The sequence below is a fragment of the Catharus ustulatus genome, chromosome 9, assembly GCF_009819885.2.
Source record: "Catharus ustulatus isolate bCatUst1 chromosome 9, bCatUst1.pri.v2, whole genome shotgun sequence".
Classification (NCBI taxonomy): domain Eukaryota; kingdom Metazoa; phylum Chordata; class Aves; order Passeriformes; family Turdidae; genus Catharus; species Catharus ustulatus.
The window spans coordinates 11378558-11396664 of NC_046229.1; the positions used below are offsets into that span (position 1 = coordinate 11378558).

The window sequence follows — 18107 nt, forward strand, 5'->3', positions numbered from 1 at the left end:
GATGTGAGTGTGTGGGGGCACGTGTACCCAGCGGGAGCCTCTGTGTGACTATACATCCCAGGTAGGTTCACGTGTGCCACATGCCTGTGCAAGCCTGCGTATGCCCCTCCACGTCCGCATGCCTGTGGGCTGCATGTGGGATACCGGCGATGTTCATGCCCAAGTGTGCCAAGTGCAGAGTGTGCCCAGGCACGCCCGTGCGTGCAGCATGTCCGTGTGTGCCGTGTGTACTCGTGTGCCCACGCGTGTGTGTGTGTGTGCCATACGTAGCCCGTGTGCCCGCCGTACCGCGTGCGCTCGCGCTCTCCGCGGTGCCCGCGCTGCCCGCGGTGCCCCCGGTGCGGCGAGGCGCGGTGCGGGCGCGGTGCGGGTGCCGAGGCGGGGCGCTGGGGAGCGCGGCGAAGCGGGGGGCGGAGCACGGCGGCGGGGGCGAGAGGCGGCGCCAGCACCCACCGACCTCCAAACTTTCATTAACTCGGCAGCACCGGCGGCGGCGGCTCCGGGCCTGGTGGAGCACCGGCACTGACACCGACACCGGGCTGGGCGCGGCGGAGCGGCGCCCCCGCGGGCCCACCCGGCGCGGCGGGAGGGGCCGGGCATCGGCATGGGCACGGTAAGGGGCACACACCTCCGCCGGCACCGGGTGCCCGGCCCGTCCAGCAGCCGTAACAGCGCTGGGGATGGGACGGGAGGAGGAGTGGGTGGGCTGCCGAGCAGGGATGAGAAGGGGACGAGGGCGGCGAGGGCCTCCGGAGCGGTGGGGTCGGGGACATCGGTAGCGGCACCGGGAGCGGCCAGCCGTCAGGATGGTGTCGGGAGCGGAAGAGCGGGATAGCGGGATGCGGGGCGGTCCCGCATCTGTTGCTCTCGCGGCGCGGTGCCGGGGGAGCGCGGGGGCGCGGCGCACAGAGCGGGACCACCGCCGCCGCACCCCGGGAGGGCGCCGGGCACCGGGGCGGCCCGGCTCGGTAACGGGCCGGGGGGGTTGGCGGTAATTTTCCACGGGCATGTGCCGGGGCGGGGCGGCGGAGCAGCCACCACGTGGCGGCTGATGTAACCGGGCCCCCCCCGCCACCGTACTGCACCGGGCGGCGGCGGCGGCGGGGGGAGCCGGGCGGCGGGCGCTGCCCGCGGGGCCGCCGCCGGAGCCGCCCCCGCGGGGCGGGAGGGGAGCATGGCGGCGGCAGGCCGGCCCGCTGTGCGCCTTCCGTGGGCACCGGGGAACCCCGGCCGCGGTTGCGGCAGACCCGGCGGATGCTCGCGGAAGAAATGGCCTCGCAGGTGGCAGCGGCTGCACGGTGCATCGGGCCGCCCTCCCGCCGGGCGGGAAGGCACTGGGGCTCCATCCTGAGGTCGAGCATCCATGGCCTTCCGCTGGGTGCCGTGCTGTCTCCCCGTGCCGAGGTGTGATATACTGTCCGTGAGCCTCTGTGGATGCCCAGGTATCCCCGTTTCCAGGGTGCCTGCCATCCGTGCCGGCTCTAGGTACGAGCTTCACTGCCCTCTGGTCTGTCATGGCATCCCGCAGCTCTGGGAGAGCCACCCCATAGTACCAGTGCTTTGCATCCTTGTCCCTGCTGGGCTGTCCAAGAGGACGCTGCAGCCTCGGGCATCCTTGCACCCGTCCCATTGACACACCACCGCTGGCTTCGCGCTCGGTGCTTGTCAGGCTGAGAGCCAATGCCAGCGGCATCTGCGGTGCTCATGGAGGCTTATCAGCACCTGGCAGACCCTGAGGGGTGTGGCAGCCGTCCGGCCCCTTGGGCACTCCCCCTTCCCAGGGCACGGGCTTAGTTCCCGGTGTGAATTCAGGGCCGCGGGGTGGGTAGCTTTTGGCTGGCTGGCGGTAGGTGTGTGATGGGGAGGAGGTCTGGCCACTGAGCCTGCACCTCCCACCTTTGAGAGGTCCCTGTGCCATTCGAAGAGCCAGGCTTGTGGCAGTGATGACTCTCAGCTCGCCTGGAAATGCAGGCAGTGCTGAGGAGGGCATTGGCAGTGGGGCGCAGTATCTGCGGTATCTGCTGGCAGCAGCCTGTCTGTGCTGGAGGGGATGGGGGCTCACACCAAAGCCCCTGGATTCGTGCCCCTTATCTACACTACCCATGCTCCTTCCTTATGTCTTAAGGTCTGCTGCTGATTGCTTCAGAGTCATGGCAACCTGGGGATTAGCCCTGGGGTGTTTGACTGCTGCTGGTGGTGGTTGGGGACCCTTGGTGCAGGTCAGGGGTCCTTCTTCAGCCAGCAAGGGTACTGAGCACTGGTGTAGGATCTGCAAACACCAGTGCTTATTGCACAGATAATCAAACTGGTGTTTTGCAAGAGTGTGTGTCCCTTCCAGTGAGGTCAGGCCTCAGTGTTCCCCTGGGGCCTCCAACAGCCCGAGGCTTGGGCAGGGGTGAGGGCCAGGAAGACAGATGCCCGTGCCTGTGCACTGTCCAGCAGCACCTGGCACCCAGCAGAGCCCAGCGGCTCGGCCCCCCTGCGCTGCACATGCATGCGATGCACCGGGGCAGAAGGCAATCGTTTCCCATCTGTGTCCTGCGCGGCAGCTGAGCCCTGCACTGGCCCCGCTCAGCGCCCAGTCCTGGCGCTGTCGTGTGCTGCAGCCACTTCAGCTTCATCTCTCGCTGGGGGAGAGCTCAAGGGGCCCCTGCTCCTGCCCACGGCCCCTGACGCCCACCTGCCGGGGGGCCAGCAGCCAGCTGTCCGCAAGGTCGTCTGTCCACACCGGGTAAATCTTTAACTGCTTCTTGGGAAACACCTGGGAACTGCCGCTCATGTGGGTGCCAGGGGCTTCAGAGACGCTGCAGGGGCTGAGAGCCAGCAGGAAGAGACCCCACCACCAACCCATCCAGCCCCAGGCCCTGCATCCTCCACCAGGAGTCCTGCTACCCAGTAGGCAGGTAGAGGGGAGCGACTTGCCTGGCACAGCCCCCCAGTTTCTGGAGGGAGCAGGAGACCTGAGGTGGGGAAGTGTCCACCCCCTCCAGTGACCTCTCTCTTGGTGTCTTCTCCCCTCTGCCCAGCTTGCTGTGACGGTGGATTGAAGGACACTGGTGCTGGTACCGCAGCCAGCGTGACAGAGAGCGGGCAGGCAAGGGACCCGGCATTGGGCAGCCGGCACCGTGCTCCAGCCTCCAGGAATGGCCGATAAGTGCAGCGAGGGGCTGCTGGTAAGTGCAGGGGTGTGGGGAGCGGGCTGGTGTGCGCCACTGCCTTGGGAACACAGAAAACTTGCACAGGGAGCAAGACCCTGGGGCTCCTGTAGGACTTGGTGTGCCCTCCTGGGACCTCCAGTTGGGGTTGTGGCAACATAGTGCTCTCCTAGCATGATGATTTTTGGACTGATGCTCTCTCTCCATGTGGGGCTCTTCGGGTGTGGTGCCTCATTGTGCCTGGAGATGCTATCACCTGTTTTCAGGCGCTCTGCCCAGCCTTATCACCCACCCCAGCTCTGCAGCCTGCTGTCAGCAAAGGGTGCAGAGGTGTTCCTCTGAGCCAGGTGCCCCCAGAGATTGTGGGTGCTCCTCCTTGTCTTCACCCAGTGGGCTCTCTGAGACTGGGCTGGTAGGATGGTGCATTGCGAGAGGAAGGTTTATCTGGGCACCAGCGTAGTGCCTGACCTTCCATCCTCATGAGCGGTGTGTTGCATGCAGGGTCCTGTAAGCTGCCGTGCACTTGCCTGCACCGGGGTGGCTTTGGTGTTGTGGGCAGATGTGAGATGTGCCCACTGCATGTCTTTGTAAGAAGGCTGTGATGGCCCCATGCTTGTGGCAACTCAGGTTCCTGTGACAGGCTGCAGTGCTGCCTTAGGCAGGTGAGCCCCCAGGCTGAGCTTGGCTGCTTTCCTTTTTCCCAAAGGCTAGGAGCTGAATGCTGAGATTGACATGGTCACCGGGCCCTCCCCTTCCCGGGGGGCTTCCTGAAATAGCTGCACACTCCAGCTGGAGGGCTGGGAGCCAGGGTTTGCCTGGGAAGCCAAGAGCCAGGGGAGCGGCATGCTCCAGCAAGTGCTTCCAGCGCTCCCGCATGCACGCAGTTCCTCTGCTTGTGTGTCCCAGCACGGCCCCGCCGCTGTGCCAGCAGCAGGGAGCCCAGTGCCCATCCTGCCCCCAGTAGAGAATAGGGTTGGGGCAGCTGGTGGGATAGGAAGTCAGATTTCTTCTGGAGAAGCCCTGGGCTGGTAACAGGGAGGTGCTGAGGATGTATCGGGGCGCAGTCAGGGGTCTGTCATGGGGACACCCTTCTGCACGTTGCGCTTGCTGTGACTTCATGCCATTGATGTTTTCTTGCTATGACCAGAGCAGTCAGTGTCGCATTGGAGAGAGGACTGAGCCTGACACCCATGTCAGAGAGCCAAACATTGGAGTGCCCACCCACTCCCCATAAATCTTTAACCTGTTTCTCAGAAGTACCTGACCAGCCCATCCCAGGGCCAGGGTGTCAGGTGCAACAGGGTCTGACATGTCCTGTGTTGGCCACCCTGGCTCTCAGACCTCTTCCTGGCCCTCCCCTGTTTGCAGGGTGCAAGGATACCCCTGCATAGGGCATTGCTGCTATGGGGTCTGTGGGGAGAAGGGTAGATCCTTGTGAGAGCATCCCTGTTCCTGAAACATCCGCATTCCTGTATCCTGTGAGCCCCAGGAGGAGCTGCCATGGACCAGGTTCTGACTACTGAGCTACCTGAGTCGCTGGGAAAGGAACATAACCTCCTTGGCCTGCCTCCAGGGCCCTGCCAGTAACCTCGTAAAGTTTGGTCCCTGCCTGTGCTCTCATCCCTGCCTGCAGGTGCAGCTCCCACCCCCACCACCCCCAGTCTAGCTGGGCTCTGACCGTGCAACCCCTGCCCAGTGTTGTGTGCAGTGCCTGTGGCTGGACAAGTTTACAATGCCCACTGTGCCCCACCTGGGGAGGGACAGGGGTGATGGGAAACAGCAGGTGGGTGATGTGCAGCTATGCCTCAGTTTCCCTACCTGTCACCTGGGGCCTGGAGAATAAGGATGATGTGTACTGCTTTTGCAGGATCTGTGTTTTTGGGTGTCCCTGTGAAGGTCTGAATGCTTACTCCAAAACAGGAGGCAGTTAGGAGGGGCTGTGCCCACCCTACTTCTCCCAAGCCCCAGAAATGCTCTGACTGCGGATACCCAACAGAGTGTGGGACAGCTCTAAGCGCTGGATCAGTCCCTGTGTAGCTGGGCAGAGGGGATCCCTGTGAGCCACAGGGGAGGGTCTGACTCCCTCTCCCTCCCAGGCCTTTAAGAACATTTTGTTTTGTTGTCCTTGGGATACTTTGTTCAGGCTCCAAGATTGCCAGTGGCTCCTGACTCCCAGGGCTGCCTTGCTGGCACAGACAGGCAGCTTTTGGCTGCCGCTTGCCCAGCTCAGGTAGGTTCCTGCTGTCACCCAAGACCACCCTGAGTACACACTGGGATGCTGCTCCCACTGCACTGCAGGGGGGGTAGGGGCTGGGGGGTCCCTGCCTGTTCCAGACACCCCCAGCGGCGCAGTGCCACTGACCAGTGGCAGGAGCTGCGGAAGTGGCTTTTGGCTGCGGGAGCCCTTCCCGGAATACCAAGGGGCAGTGATGGGGGGGCTGGCGGGGGATTTTTCTGCCTGAACGCCCCAGGAGAATCATGTCTGCCCTGGTAGAATGGGGCCAGAGAAAGGCAGCCCTGTTGGGTAGCACTCAGCTAGGCACTGGGACCGGTCCCTGGGCATCATTCCTACCCCAGTCACCCTGCAGCCCTGTCAGTGGGCTGAAAGACCTGTGGGCCACCCCCTATGTGTACATTGTCCCTGTATCTCTAGTTCAGCCCCAGCACCACCAGCCAGTCAGGTTGGGGACCAGAATGCCAGGGTAGGTGAGGGTCCTGCTGCACACCCTTTGTTTCCAGCAGTGTGCCTCCATGCAGCTGACTGTCCCCTCTGTCTGCTGGCTGGACTGCCAGGGAAGCGGTGCTTTGCTCCCACAGGGCAGGGCTGGTACACATCCCCAGGACAGGATGGTGGGTCCTGCCGTACTGTGTTGTTCTCAGGCTGCTGTAAGGAGCAAGGAGTGCAATGTGCCCAGGGCAAGACATGGTGGTGGCACACAGGTGGCCCAGGCAAAGTGTTGTAACTGACCTGGGTCATGGAGGGATACCCACAAGGTGCCCACACATCTTTCAGGATGTCTGGGCACAGAGCTGCCTGGCTGCATGTAGGGCAGGGCACAGCATGGAGTGGCTCTTGTCTTGCATATCTTGGGGGGCACAGTTGGGTGCTGCCATCCCAGGGGTGGGACACGTCCCAAGCTGCTGGGTGGCTAGTGCAGGAAGGGGCAGGAACAAGCACTGGGTGCTGGCATGTGAGAGGTTGAGTGCCCACCCCGCACACGTGTGCTGTTCACGTGTGTGCCCACGGCTGCTGCTGCCCGGACCCCAGATGGTCGCTTGAAAGCGCCGGCCCGTCCCCCCGCCCTCAGTGCACCATCATGCGTTGCTGGCGCCTTGGCCATGCTCCCCAGCCGGGACACAGGGCTGGGAGCAGCTGGGGCACCCTGAGCCTGGCTGCGAGGCACCCTCTGCCTGGCCTCCAATGGGACACAGCACCCCACCAGGGTCCCACCTCGCACTGGCAAAGGGGTGAGCAGGGAGGCTGTGGGGTGCTGGGCAGTGAAGGGGTCATGACACAGCCCTCCTGCCAGCCAGATGGTGCTCCTCGGGGCAGTGACCTTGTGAAGGTTGCCATGGAGGCCCCGTGATGTCACCAATAGTATGACGTTTAGTGAAGTAGCATGGCACCAGGCTGGGGATGGTGCCAGCAGAAAGGCTTGTCCCTGTGCCCCTATCCCCAAGCAGGGCCATGCCCTGTTCCTGCAGCCCTTGAATGCCCGTGGTTGGGATTGGGCATGCAGGGCCGAGCTGCTGTGTGGATGATGGGGATAGGGGCAGGAATGCATGTGTGGGGCTCAGCATGTTGAGGCATGGAAACAGGGGGCTCTGAGGGAATGTCATCTTCTGCTATGCTCCAAGAGCAGCTCCTGGCCCCGACCAGACGGGCAGCGGTGCCCGCAGGGAGGGCAGTGCTGCCCACTGGAGCGTGCAGGGCTGTGAGCAGCTGGACCCCGCTAACGAGGCCTCATTAAGTGGGACAGGGCTGAGCCCGCTGTGCAGTCTGCTCTGCCTTGCCCTGCCTACACGAGCCAGGGAGGGCACCTGGCTTGTGGGGGTACAGCTCGTGGGGGGTAGCAGAGGCACGGCAGTGCCTGCGGGGTGGGCCGGGCAGGCATGGTGCCAGGGCAGGTGGCATGGTGGGGTGCTGGTGCTGCATCGGGGCGGGCGACAGGGGGCCGAGCCTGGCTGGGAGGCAAGTGGGGAGCAGTGCCAAGCGCTGGAGGCAGCGGGCGGGGGAAGGCGGGAGGGCGGGCGGCTGCTGCTGCGCCGGAGCCCGAGGTGCCAATGAAGCTGGGGACTCACGGAGCCGTCCAGCCTGGGCCCCCGGATGGCAGCTGCGAGCAGCCAGGCCCCCTCGGACCCTCTCAGCAGGTCAGTGGGCAGGTGAGAGCAGGGTCTGGGGGGCAGAATGGGGGGCGGGCCAAGTGGAATGGTGGCCATGCCAGTGCTGTCCCCCCACCACTCATGGGTCTCCAAAACCCTTTGTACTGTCTTCGGGGTGATGGCTCTGCAGGGTTGAGCTGCAGCTCTAGATTTGTGCTATGGCATGCTGGAGAGGTACCCTCAAACCCCACAGCCTTTGATGTGGGGTGCTCCAGGGAGGGAGGGTAGAGCATGGCACCAAACCCCCTCTGTGGCCGCAGTTGTGTTGGGAGCAAGAAGTGATTGCCTGACAGTTGTGTGTTTGTTATCCCTGAAATCTACTGATTTTGTAGAAGAGGTGCACAGCACCTGGGTTGCAACTCAGTGCTGCAGGGGCAGAGTTTAGCAAAGATCCTCCTTCTCCCCCACTCCCCTCTTCCCTTTCATGGGTATCAATGTCAAAGTTTGTCCTGGCTCCCCTGTGGCACCTCAGGGCAGTGTCTTGCAGAACATGCTCAGGGCTGTCACTGGGGCTGGACAGCCTTCTGCAATGAGGGGTGGTGAAGGCTGTGTAATACTCTTGAGAGGTCCTGGTGTTTGGGCATGCCCCTCATAACTGCATTACTTCAGCTCTGTCCCCAGCACCATCCCAGATGCCTTTTCCCCCACAAGATGCCTCTGCTGCGCTGGGACAAACATGGGGTTGGGCACCAAAGAAAGAGGATAGGGAGAGTTAGGATGTGCTGGTGAGGCTGACAGTCAGGATGCACAGGGCACAGCAGCCTCTGATGCAGGGATGACACTTGTGGATTCATTACCCCATGTACCAGGGACACAAGGAGTGCAGGGCCTGATTATAGGGCCCCCAGCACCCAAGATCAGTAGAGAGTCAGCAAGGGCACCCAGGACACCCCCTCTCTAAGTGACCCCATCCCTCCATCCCTTGGGACCACCACCTCAGGCTGGGGCTCATCTGCCTCTAACATCCTGCACCCCACTTTCTTGCCCTGGAAGAGCCACTATTGTGGCAAATGATGTAATTAGTGTATTTTCTATCTTCCAGCAGCCCCTGCCTAAAACAGCCATGAGTTTGTTGCCATCACCATGGCAATGAGCAGTGACATCAGGCTGATGACATCAGGGGTACTGGTACCCTCTGCTGGCATTGCAGGAGCAGCCCTGACAGCCCCTGAGTTGGAGGTTAGATGGAGAAAGTGGGGGTCCCTCACTGGTTCATGGGGGCTGGATAAGATTTGTGCCCCACAGAGTGCCTCTGCTAGGCTGGCATACCCTATGGGAAAAAAGAGGATGGGTTCTTGCTGGAGATGCCTCCCATGAGGACATCTCCTTCCAATATCGACCCTGCCACCATCACAAGCTTAAAAATAAGCCATAAATCAAGGCCCCTTAGGGAAGTGGGGCGCATCCGGGCACCCCAGCCAAGCTGTCATTGTGTGAGGCGATGCTGCTTAGCATGAGAAAGACTTTGGTGCCAGGCAGGGTGATGGATGATGCTGCCTGCTTTGCTGGGCTAGGGAAGTTTTGGCCGTGGTGTATGTGGGGTTCCGTGGGGAAGGGGGAGGAAGGATGCCCTGGGTACCCCGAACATCCCCTTTTGGGATGTTTTTGGGTATTCCCTTTTGAAACTTCCCTTCTGGAGACATTTGGGGTGCCTGTGGCATCCTTCCTCCTCCTTGATGTTATCACCCGAGCCAGAAATCCTTTGAAGCTGCATTGGATTACATGCATGGAAAATTTGGGGCCTGGGAGCAAGACCTGGTCCCCCCAGAGACTGCACTGTTACTGGGTGGCAGCTCTCCCTTTGCATTCCAGCTCTGTCTCCTTCCCACAGCAGGGAAGGGGGGGAGTTTCATCTTCCCAGATGTCTGAGTTCTCTCTATCCACCCCCTTCTTTTACCATGTGGGATTGGGAGGGTGGTTAATGAGTGTAAAGGACAGGGTGACCTTCCTAGATTTGGGGGGGGCTATAGTGAGCTGATGGGTGAGCACGCAAGTGTTTGCGCACGTATGCTCACTTGTGCATGCATGGACACACATGTGGCTGCCCCCTTATTTGGGGACAAGTGCACCAAAGCCCAGTGCTGCAGAAAAGGAAGAGGGAGCAGCACAGGCTTGGTGGTTTCATTGCCCTGGTGCCAAGCAACTCAAATTTGGGGTGCTCCACGAGGCTTGGGAGTGAAGCCAGGGTCACCTGAGCCAAGCAATGGCTTGGAAGAGGGATGAGGTCCCCTGTGGGCACCAGGGCGCCTGGCTGAGCCGGAGCCATGCAGTGTATCTGGTCCCCTCACCAGAGCCTTTGTCAGGGAGGCTGGAGCATTGCCCCACTCCTGCTGGCTGTGCTGCTCATTAGGAGCCTTGTTAGTGTGAGCAGCTTAATCAGAGCTTCCCGATCGGATCAGTCTGCTCGAGTGGGCAGTGTGCCCTGGCATGGGGACACTGCCAGTGTCCTGTCCCCTGCTTTGGGGACCCCTGAGTCCTGTTTTTGGACAGCACCCCACAAGAAGAACGTCTGCTGGGCGGGAGGTCCCCCAGCACCCGGAGCTGGTGTGAGCTTGTTTCGGATGGACCCTTGGCTCACAGGGTCAGGTGGGGGCACTCTGGTTCCCCGTCTGGGCACGGCAGTGCATAGCCCCTATAGCCCTGCCCAAAGTGCCCTCCAGTCCCCCCTTGCCCTGTCCTGCAGCCCTGCTCCCCTGCAGCCCCCCCGCAGCCCGCGGCGCGTGCGGGCCCCAGTCGCAGCAGATGGCTTTGTTTGGCAGCGCGGTGCCGGAGTCGCTGGGCATCACGTCCCGGCTGTGCCGGCCCTAATCAAATGATACGGTTAGGTGCACCGCGCCTGCTGCCTGCGCCCCGCCGGCGTGAGCAGATCCAAAGTGACGGCTCCCATTTGTGGCCCACTCACTGCCGGCGTCAGCCATTGTGGGGGGCACATGGAGAGGGGGGCGTGAGGTGGGCAAAGGCGTTGGGGTGTCTGTGGTGGTGAGACCAGCACTGTGGAGTTCCAACAGGCTCCTAGGGCTGCTGGCACCCTGTGCTGCTCCTGTAGGAGATGGGTGCTGTGGGACTGTAGACTGGCAACCAGGACCCTCACCCCGTGCACTCGTCCATCACCTGGGCTCAGGTGGGGAGGAGAGGGCTTTGGGGCATCCTTGCATTGCGAAATGCCATCTACCCTCAGCCTAATCTGTCAAAGCGCCACAGCATCCATGCAGGACATTGGTATGACCCCAGGAATATTCTGGGACAGAGCCATGAGGTGATGGGTTCCATCCCTGCTGGGGTGACAGGCACTCATTTCATTTGTTGTTGTCCTCCTTGGTGTGAGCTCACATTGTGTGGCAGTCTGCACAAAGCGCCCTTTCTTGACCCCTTCTGCCCCCCCAGTCCCCTGCAGTGAGAGACAGCTGGGCACTGGGGCTGTCCACACAGGAGACCCAACTGCATGGCACCCCCTGTGAGCTGCCCCAAGCATGGTGCCCTTGCTTACTGCTGAGCTGGCTGCAGGACCCTGGCTGAAGCAGGGTGCTTTTCCCAGGGGGGTACCCAGGCCCCTGCCAACTCTAGCCACTGCACCTCATTTCCCATCAAGAGAGGGCTTCTGCTTCAAGCCGGGGGTCCCACAATTTCCCCCCCGTTGTGGGCAGTGGCCACCCAGCAGGACCTCTCTCGCTGGGCACAGGGAGGGGGGGCACAAGAACAGAGGCTCCTTTGTGCTCTGGCGCCTGGACCTGCTTTGTATGAGTTGCAGGCTCTCCCTTTGCTGCAGCCGGGCTCTGGGCAGAGCCATTCACTGGGGGGGGGCAACACTGCTGCCCTCCCCCTCCTTGGCACTGCCTGTGCGTGGCGGGCTGTGGGGGGGCGGGATGGGGAAGGATGCCGGGGACCTCCCAGCCCTGCTTGGCGGCTGTCACCCTTCCAATGGGGCCAGCAGGGGGGTCCCCAATTGACACATCCCACGGCATGTCTCTGCAGAACGGCGCCGTGCCCGGGGAGCAGGGCAAGCAGGAGAAGAGCGTCAAGCGTGGCAACTGGGGCAACCAGATCGAGTTTGTGCTGACCAGCGTGGGCTATGCCGTGGGCCTAGGCAACGTCTGGCGCTTCCCATACCTCTGCTACCGCAATGGGGGAGGTGGGTGTCAGGGGGCCAGGGGAGTGGGGTTCCTCTGGGCAGGTGCGAGGGTGTGCACCCCAGCCCCACATGGTATTTCGTGGGGTGGTGCAGGGCATGGGAAGCACAGCTGTGCTGGGGTTACTGCTCACTCATCTTCTGGTTCCTGCCCACTAGGTGCCTTCATGTTTCCCTACTTCATCATGCTCGTGTTCTGCGGCATCCCCCTCTTCTTCATGGAGCTCTCCTTTGGGCAATTTGCCAGTCAGGGCTGCCTTGGTGTCTGGAGGGTCAGCCCCATGTTCAAAGGTAAGGAGCTGCCTGTCCATACTGGCACAGGCCAGCATGGCACACCTGCTGTCATAGTGCCCAGCAGCTGGTGTGACACTCACACACCATGGGGTGCACACACACCTCTGGCACTGGTGCAGGCACCTGCAGCTCATGCAGTCCTACAGATGCATTCCTGCACAGTCTGCATTGCACTGGTCCCCTGTGCACATGCCCATCCTGGTTACGCTGCCCTGCACAGCCTGCCTTGCATCCCTTGCACACATTACACGTGTCCCTGCACACGCGTCGCATCTCCTGCGCAAACTCCAGCCCTGTGCTGGCATCCACTGCAGGCATTACACACACATCTCTGCATAAGCCACACGTGTTCCCAGCACATCACTCCTGCAGAGGCCACTCAGGTCCCCTGAACACACTGTGGCATGTCCATGCTGTTGTCTTCCTGGACCATAGATAGCAGGTGCTGTGCCCACGTGCTTGCCCTGCCATGGCTGGACCCTGCTCCAGGTGCATGTCCTGGCTTACTGGTGTGCTCCCATGCTGCTGGCTCCCCTGGCCCATACCTGCAGGCTGCCTTCCAGGTGACATGCCCACAAACTCAGATCTGAGTGCAACACAAGAGTACTCTTGTCTACTCTGCACAGTGGCATGCTGAGCCTGGGCTGCACTTCCCTGTCCTCGTGTGGCCTGTCACATGCCACCAGATAACTGCAGGCCTAAAATCACTGTAGCCAGAAGTGACCCCCACCCAGTTGTTCTCTTGGGCTGCAGACCCCAAGGGTTTGCCTTCAGTCTGTGTGCATTGCCATGTGTCCTGGGGACCCTTAGCACCACTAGGCTTGTTTGGAGGTAGAGGATCTCATACATAGGGCTCTTCACACCCATGCCAAAGCCAGGTGCTGACCTGCAGCATGGCTGCAAGGCTGCTGACAGCATCGCATGCAGGCCACCCCTCCCATGCCACAACCCCTGGTGCTGTGTGCCGTGCCCGTGCCGTGCCGCCGCACCATGCCGCTCACCCCTCCCCGGTGCTGTTCCCAGGCGTGGGCTACGGGATGATGGTGGTGTCCACATACATCGGGATCTACTACAACGTGGTGATCTGTATTGCCTTCTACTACTTCTTTGTGTCCATGACGCACGTGCTGCCCTGGACGTACTGCAGCAACCCCTGGAACACGCCTGACTGTGTGGGGGTGCTGGACGGGAACCTCTCCAGCCGTGCTGCCCTCAACATCACCCAACTCCTCAACAGCACCCAGAAACGTACCAGCCCCAGTGAGGAGTACTGGAGGTACTGGGTTCTGGGATCAGGGATGGGGGAGGTGATGATGTTGGGCCCCACTGACACTGCTGCCCCCTCCCCACACAGGAGGTATGTGCTGAACCTATCGGATGATATCGGGAACCTGGGCGAGGTGCGGCTGCCCCTCCTGGGCTGCCTTGGTGTCTCCTGGGTCGTTGTCTTCCTCTGCCTCATCAAGGGCGTGAAATCCTCGGGGAAGGTACCTGTGTGTTCTCTCCCTAGGCCCCTCCCTGTGGGTGTGGACATGCCTTCAGGATAGATGGCCATGCCTCCTCTAGGTATAGCCCCTCCCCTACTGGGAATGAACCTCCCCTTGTGGACATGTCCCCATCCCTTCTGGGCACAGTTCCTCCTCTTTTAGCATTGTCCCTGCCCTTTGTGTGCTCCTCCCACTCTGGGAAAGGTGACACCTCTGTGACCTGGCCACAGCCCCCTGTACACAGCTCCTCCCATGTGGCCATGGTCCCACCTCCTTGCCGATAGTTCCTTCTCTGGACCATATCCTCTCCTCCTGGTCTGTCACTTCACACTCTGGACCATAACCCCAGCCCATAGCCACACCTTAGCCAGGGCTGCCTGTGTCCCCACCCCTGCCCTGATCCCCACCTCACTGAGGTGCTGCCCCACAGGTGGTGTATTTCACGGCCACCTTCCCGTATGTGGTGCTCACCATCCTCTTTGTGCGCGGCATCACGCTGGAGGGGGCCGTCACTGGCATCATGTACTACCTGACGCCCCAGTGGGACAAGATCCTCAATGCCAAGGTGAGCAGGGATGAAGGGTGGTGGGGCAGCCAGGGCTGAGCGGGGCTGGGGGCACAGCATTGACCATCCCATTGCCACAGGTGTGGGGTGACGCGGCCTCACAGATCTTCTACTCGCTGGGCTGTGCCTGGGGCGGGCTCATCACCATGGCCTCCTACAACAAGTTCAACAACAACTGCTATCGGTGAGTGCCCAGCCACAGTCCCCCAGCCCTGCCACTGTCCTTGTGTCCACTGCCAGCCCAGCCTTGACTCCTCTTCCCATAGGGACAGCATCATCATCAGCATCACCAACTGTGCTACCAGCGTCTATGCTGGCTTCGTTATCTTCTCCATCCTGGGTTTCATGGCCAACCACCTGGGTGTGGATGTCTCCAAGGTGGCTGACCATGGGCCGGGCCTGGCCTTCGTTGCCTACCCTGAGGCCCTCACCTTGCTCCCCATCTCGCCACTGTGGTCTGTTCTCTTCTTCTTTATGCTCATCCTCCTGGGGCTGGGTACACAGGTAGGTCATGGTGGGGCCAGCATGTTCCGGTAGGGAGGCATGGTGGGGCCAAGGTGGTGACGTGCTGCCCTCTCTGCTCCATATGCAGTTCTGCCTGCTGGAGACTCTGGTCACAGCCATTGTGGATGAGGTGGGCAACGAGTGGATCATCCGCAGAAAGACCTTTGTGACACTGGGAGTGGCTGTGGCTGGCTTCCTGCTGGGCGTCCCACTCACCACACAGGTAGGTGACCACAGGGTGCCATTGCCATGGCCACCTTCATCGGCCACATCCACTTCATTGCCACTGTGATGGCAACATTGTCATACCAGGCCAACATTGGTGATGGTACCCAGAATTAAGTGTCTCCATGCTGACTGGCATCAGGCATTGCTGTGCCAGCTGTGGTGGTGATATCCGAGCTGTGTGTTGCTGACACAGTCAGCATTTCTGTGCTGTTGCCCTGCCAGCAGCGGTGGTACCACAGGGGCAGCTGTACCAATGTGTTTGTCTTCCAGGCGGGCATCTACTGGCTCCTGCTGATGGACAACTACGCCGCCAGCTTCTCCCTGGTGGTCATCTCCTGCATCATGTGCGTGGCCATCATGTACATCTATGGTAGGTACAGCTGCCTGCAGCCAATCGGACAGTAAGGCTGGCCCAGCCAGCTGATGGGTAAGGGTTTGCCCCAACATCTGCCCCAACATTGGTGCATGGGGAGGCTGTTGCCCAGTTGGGAGCTGCGGCCTTGGGAGGCTGGTGGATCCCACCATGATGGATTTGGGGCTGGCACTGGAGCTGGGTGGGTGGTGAGGGGGCTCAGGTCACCAGAAGGGCTGATGGTCACTTTTCTCCCCAGGGCACCGCAACTACTTCAAGGATATTGAGATGATGCTGGGTTTTCCTCCCCCGCTCTTCTTCCAGATCTGCTGGCGATTCATCTCACCTGCCATCATATTTGTGAGCATCGCAACCATGGGGCATTGGGCTGTGGGTGGAGGGGGTGAGGAGCTCACCTGGACATGGCACTCCCTGGAGGGGAGAGTGCTGGGCTCGGGAGAGCAGCGAAGGGCAGAGTGGGGAAGTTGTGGGGGCACAAGGGCAAGCTGCCTGCTCCCCACTGGCTGATCCTGCCTATCCCTTCCCAGTTCATCCTGGTCTTCACAGTGATCCAGTACCGGCCCATCTCCTACAACGAGTATGTCTACCCTACCTGGGCCATCAGCATCGGCTTCCTCATGGCACTCTCTTCTGTCATCTGCATCCCCATCTACGCCATCTACAAAGTGTGCCGTTCTGAGGGGGACACACTGCTTGAGGTGGGTGGCCAAGGGCTACACTCCTTTGTCCATGTCCCACCTGGGACTGCCGCAAGGCTGTCCCTGACCTCACTGGAGCTGTCAGCAATGGCTGTGTGCAGGCAACATGCATTGGGTACCACATGTCTGTACACCCCTGGCAGCTGCTGGCATGTTAGTGCAGACTGGGGCAGGGGAGCATGGTGGGTGCTAATCTTGTCTCCATCCTCTCCCTTTCTAGCGCTTGAAAAATGCTACCAAGGCAAGCAAGGACTGGGGCCCAGCGCTGCCAGAGCACCGCAGTGGGCGCTATGCCCCAGTGTTCAGCCTTTCCACCGAGTCCCACCTGGAGGTGCAGCCCCTGCAGCCAGAGAAGGGCCAGAATGAAGCAGCAGCTGCATCCCCCATGCAGGGCAGCAATGGCTCAGCCCACAGCCAGGACTCCAGACTGTGACCCCTCACAATCCCCGCACCCCCTCTAACCCTTCTTGCACCTTCCGCTGGCGGAGCCTGGCTCCAGGCCGCACTGGACCATGGGGGCTCTCAGCACCCATCCCCGAGACCCCCCACCTCCTCGCCGGTTAACCCCTCCCACCCCCGCCCCCATGGCGTTCGTTAACCCTCGTGTTTACGGTAACCTTTGTGCTCGACGCTGGGACAAGAGAGGAGGGGGCACAGCCCCGGGAGGGCCGGGAGCCAGAGGCACTTTGCAGGGGCCTTGACCTGGGGGTATGCACAGGATGGTGGGGGTGGGATGCTCCCAGGCTCCCACCCCTGCTTCCCTAAGCCAGGCAGCCTGCCCTGCCATGGGGCACCCTCCTGACTTTCCCATGGGGAGGACTTGGGGTGGGACCAGGGTTGGGCATGCCAGAATTGCCCGTAACCTGTGCGTGCACAAGGGCATCGTGGCAGGGGTTTGCACTGCAGGGACCCCTGGCCCCGGTGCACACTCACCGTGGCTCAGAGCCTACTGGGTCTCACAGGTGGTCATAGCCAGGGCTGCTGCCAGGCACCAGGCCAGCACAGCATGTTGCTTGCACTGGCAGGGGGATCTGATGGCACAAGACACAAGCACTTAGAGCACACGTGTGTACACGTGTGTGTCCCTCACGGACACAGGATGGGTACAGATGTGGCGTACATGGGCATGCCACGTATGCACGGTACACCGGGGCTGTGCAGGCAGTGAGCTGGGATGCTCCCCTCCATGCACCCCTCTCCACCCTGTGGCCCCACTGGGGTCTGTGGGTGCCCTTCTGGGTGGCCAGGCATCGCCTGCAAAGCTGGGCACCGCCGCAAGCAGCATAGGCACAGCCCAATGCTGCTGCCTGCCCCACAGTGGGGCAGGAGGCTGGGGAGTACTTAAGCCTGGCCGGGGGGGAAGCAGACAGGGATGAGGTCCAGCTCTCCCTGGCAGCCCCAGCACTGGCAGGGGAGGACCCTCCATGGTGCTAAGGGGGAGCAGGATGGATTGGCCTCCCCCAGCTGCTGCTTAGGAAGAGGTACCAGCGGAGACACGAAGGGCTGCACCAGCCCACTCGCTCCGAGCCATCTGGGGATGCTCAGTCCCCAACCAGTATTAGTGGAACAGGATGCACTGGCAAAGGCTGGGTGGTTTTAAATCTGTCTTCCAGCTTCACCCAAAGGGCTTGGAGCTCTTGACTTGGGGTGGATGGGATGAGACCCTTCCTACCCCACTTTCTCCCCTCCCAGCCAGCACCCTGTTCTCCCTATGTTGCAGCCCCGAGGCTGGCACAGGGACACGGCACAGCTTGGCACGGTGGCGGGCGGCGGTGGGCGGTGAGCCCCAGCAGGATGTTCCAGCTCCCCGTCCCGAGCCCCCCGTCGTGCCGCAGCGAGGGGCGCAGGTTCCCGCATGGTGCCCGTGCCCTGCCCCTCGAGTCACGCCGCTACTCTTCACCTCTAATTGTTAGCAATAACGCGCGCGTCCCTGGGCAGCGCTGCCTGTGCCAGTGTCTCTGGGCAGCACTGCCTGTGCCAGTGTCTCTCCTGGTGTAGAGTTCTAAAGTATCCTAGATTTTAATGAGATTTATATTCCTGAAGCTGTGTCCTGCTGTGGCCTTCTTTGGGAACTGTGTGGGGGGAGGGAGGGGTTGAAGAGTGGGGGCCCACGCTTAGTGGGTACAGTTCTTTTAACTTGTGATACCAGGTATTGGCACTCAACAGCCAGCTAGGTCCTGGGGAATTCTGCTTTGCTGTACCTGGATGTACAACACCAGCTGAAGGTAAGACAGAGGATGAAGGACAGGCTTATCCCTGATGGGGGAAGGCATTGTCCCCAAAGGGACGGTACG

The 18107-nt window shown here is 61.4% G+C and overlaps 1 protein-coding gene across 3 annotated transcripts; it reads left to right on the forward strand.

Annotated features, from left to right (window-relative positions):
- Positions 1-448: 448 nt before the first annotated feature.
- SLC6A9 (solute carrier family 6 member 9) lies at positions 449-17855 on the forward strand. 3 transcript variants are annotated; one of them, XM_033067367.1, is made up of 14 exons: positions 449-613; positions 3027-3173; positions 11511-11667; positions 11824-11955; positions 12982-13234; positions 13313-13445; positions 13876-14010; positions 14091-14194; positions 14277-14514; positions 14603-14737; positions 15013-15112; positions 15354-15454; positions 15643-15813; positions 16034-17855. In XM_033067367.1, exons 2-14 carry the CDS (start codon positions 3144-3146, stop codon positions 16244-16246), a joined length of 1902 nt encoding a protein of 633 aa, XP_032923258.1. In that variant the 5' UTR covers positions 449-613; positions 3027-3143; the 3' UTR covers positions 16247-17855. The 3 variants fall into 3 exon arrangements, with proteins under 3 accessions (XP_032923258.1, XP_032923255.1, XP_032923257.1); XM_033067364.1 differs by lacking the exons at positions 449-613; positions 3027-3173 and adding an exon at positions 7389-7538; XM_033067366.1 differs by lacking the exons at positions 449-613; positions 3027-3173 and adding an exon at positions 7389-7526.
- The last annotated feature ends 252 nt before the right edge of the window (positions 17856-18107 follow it).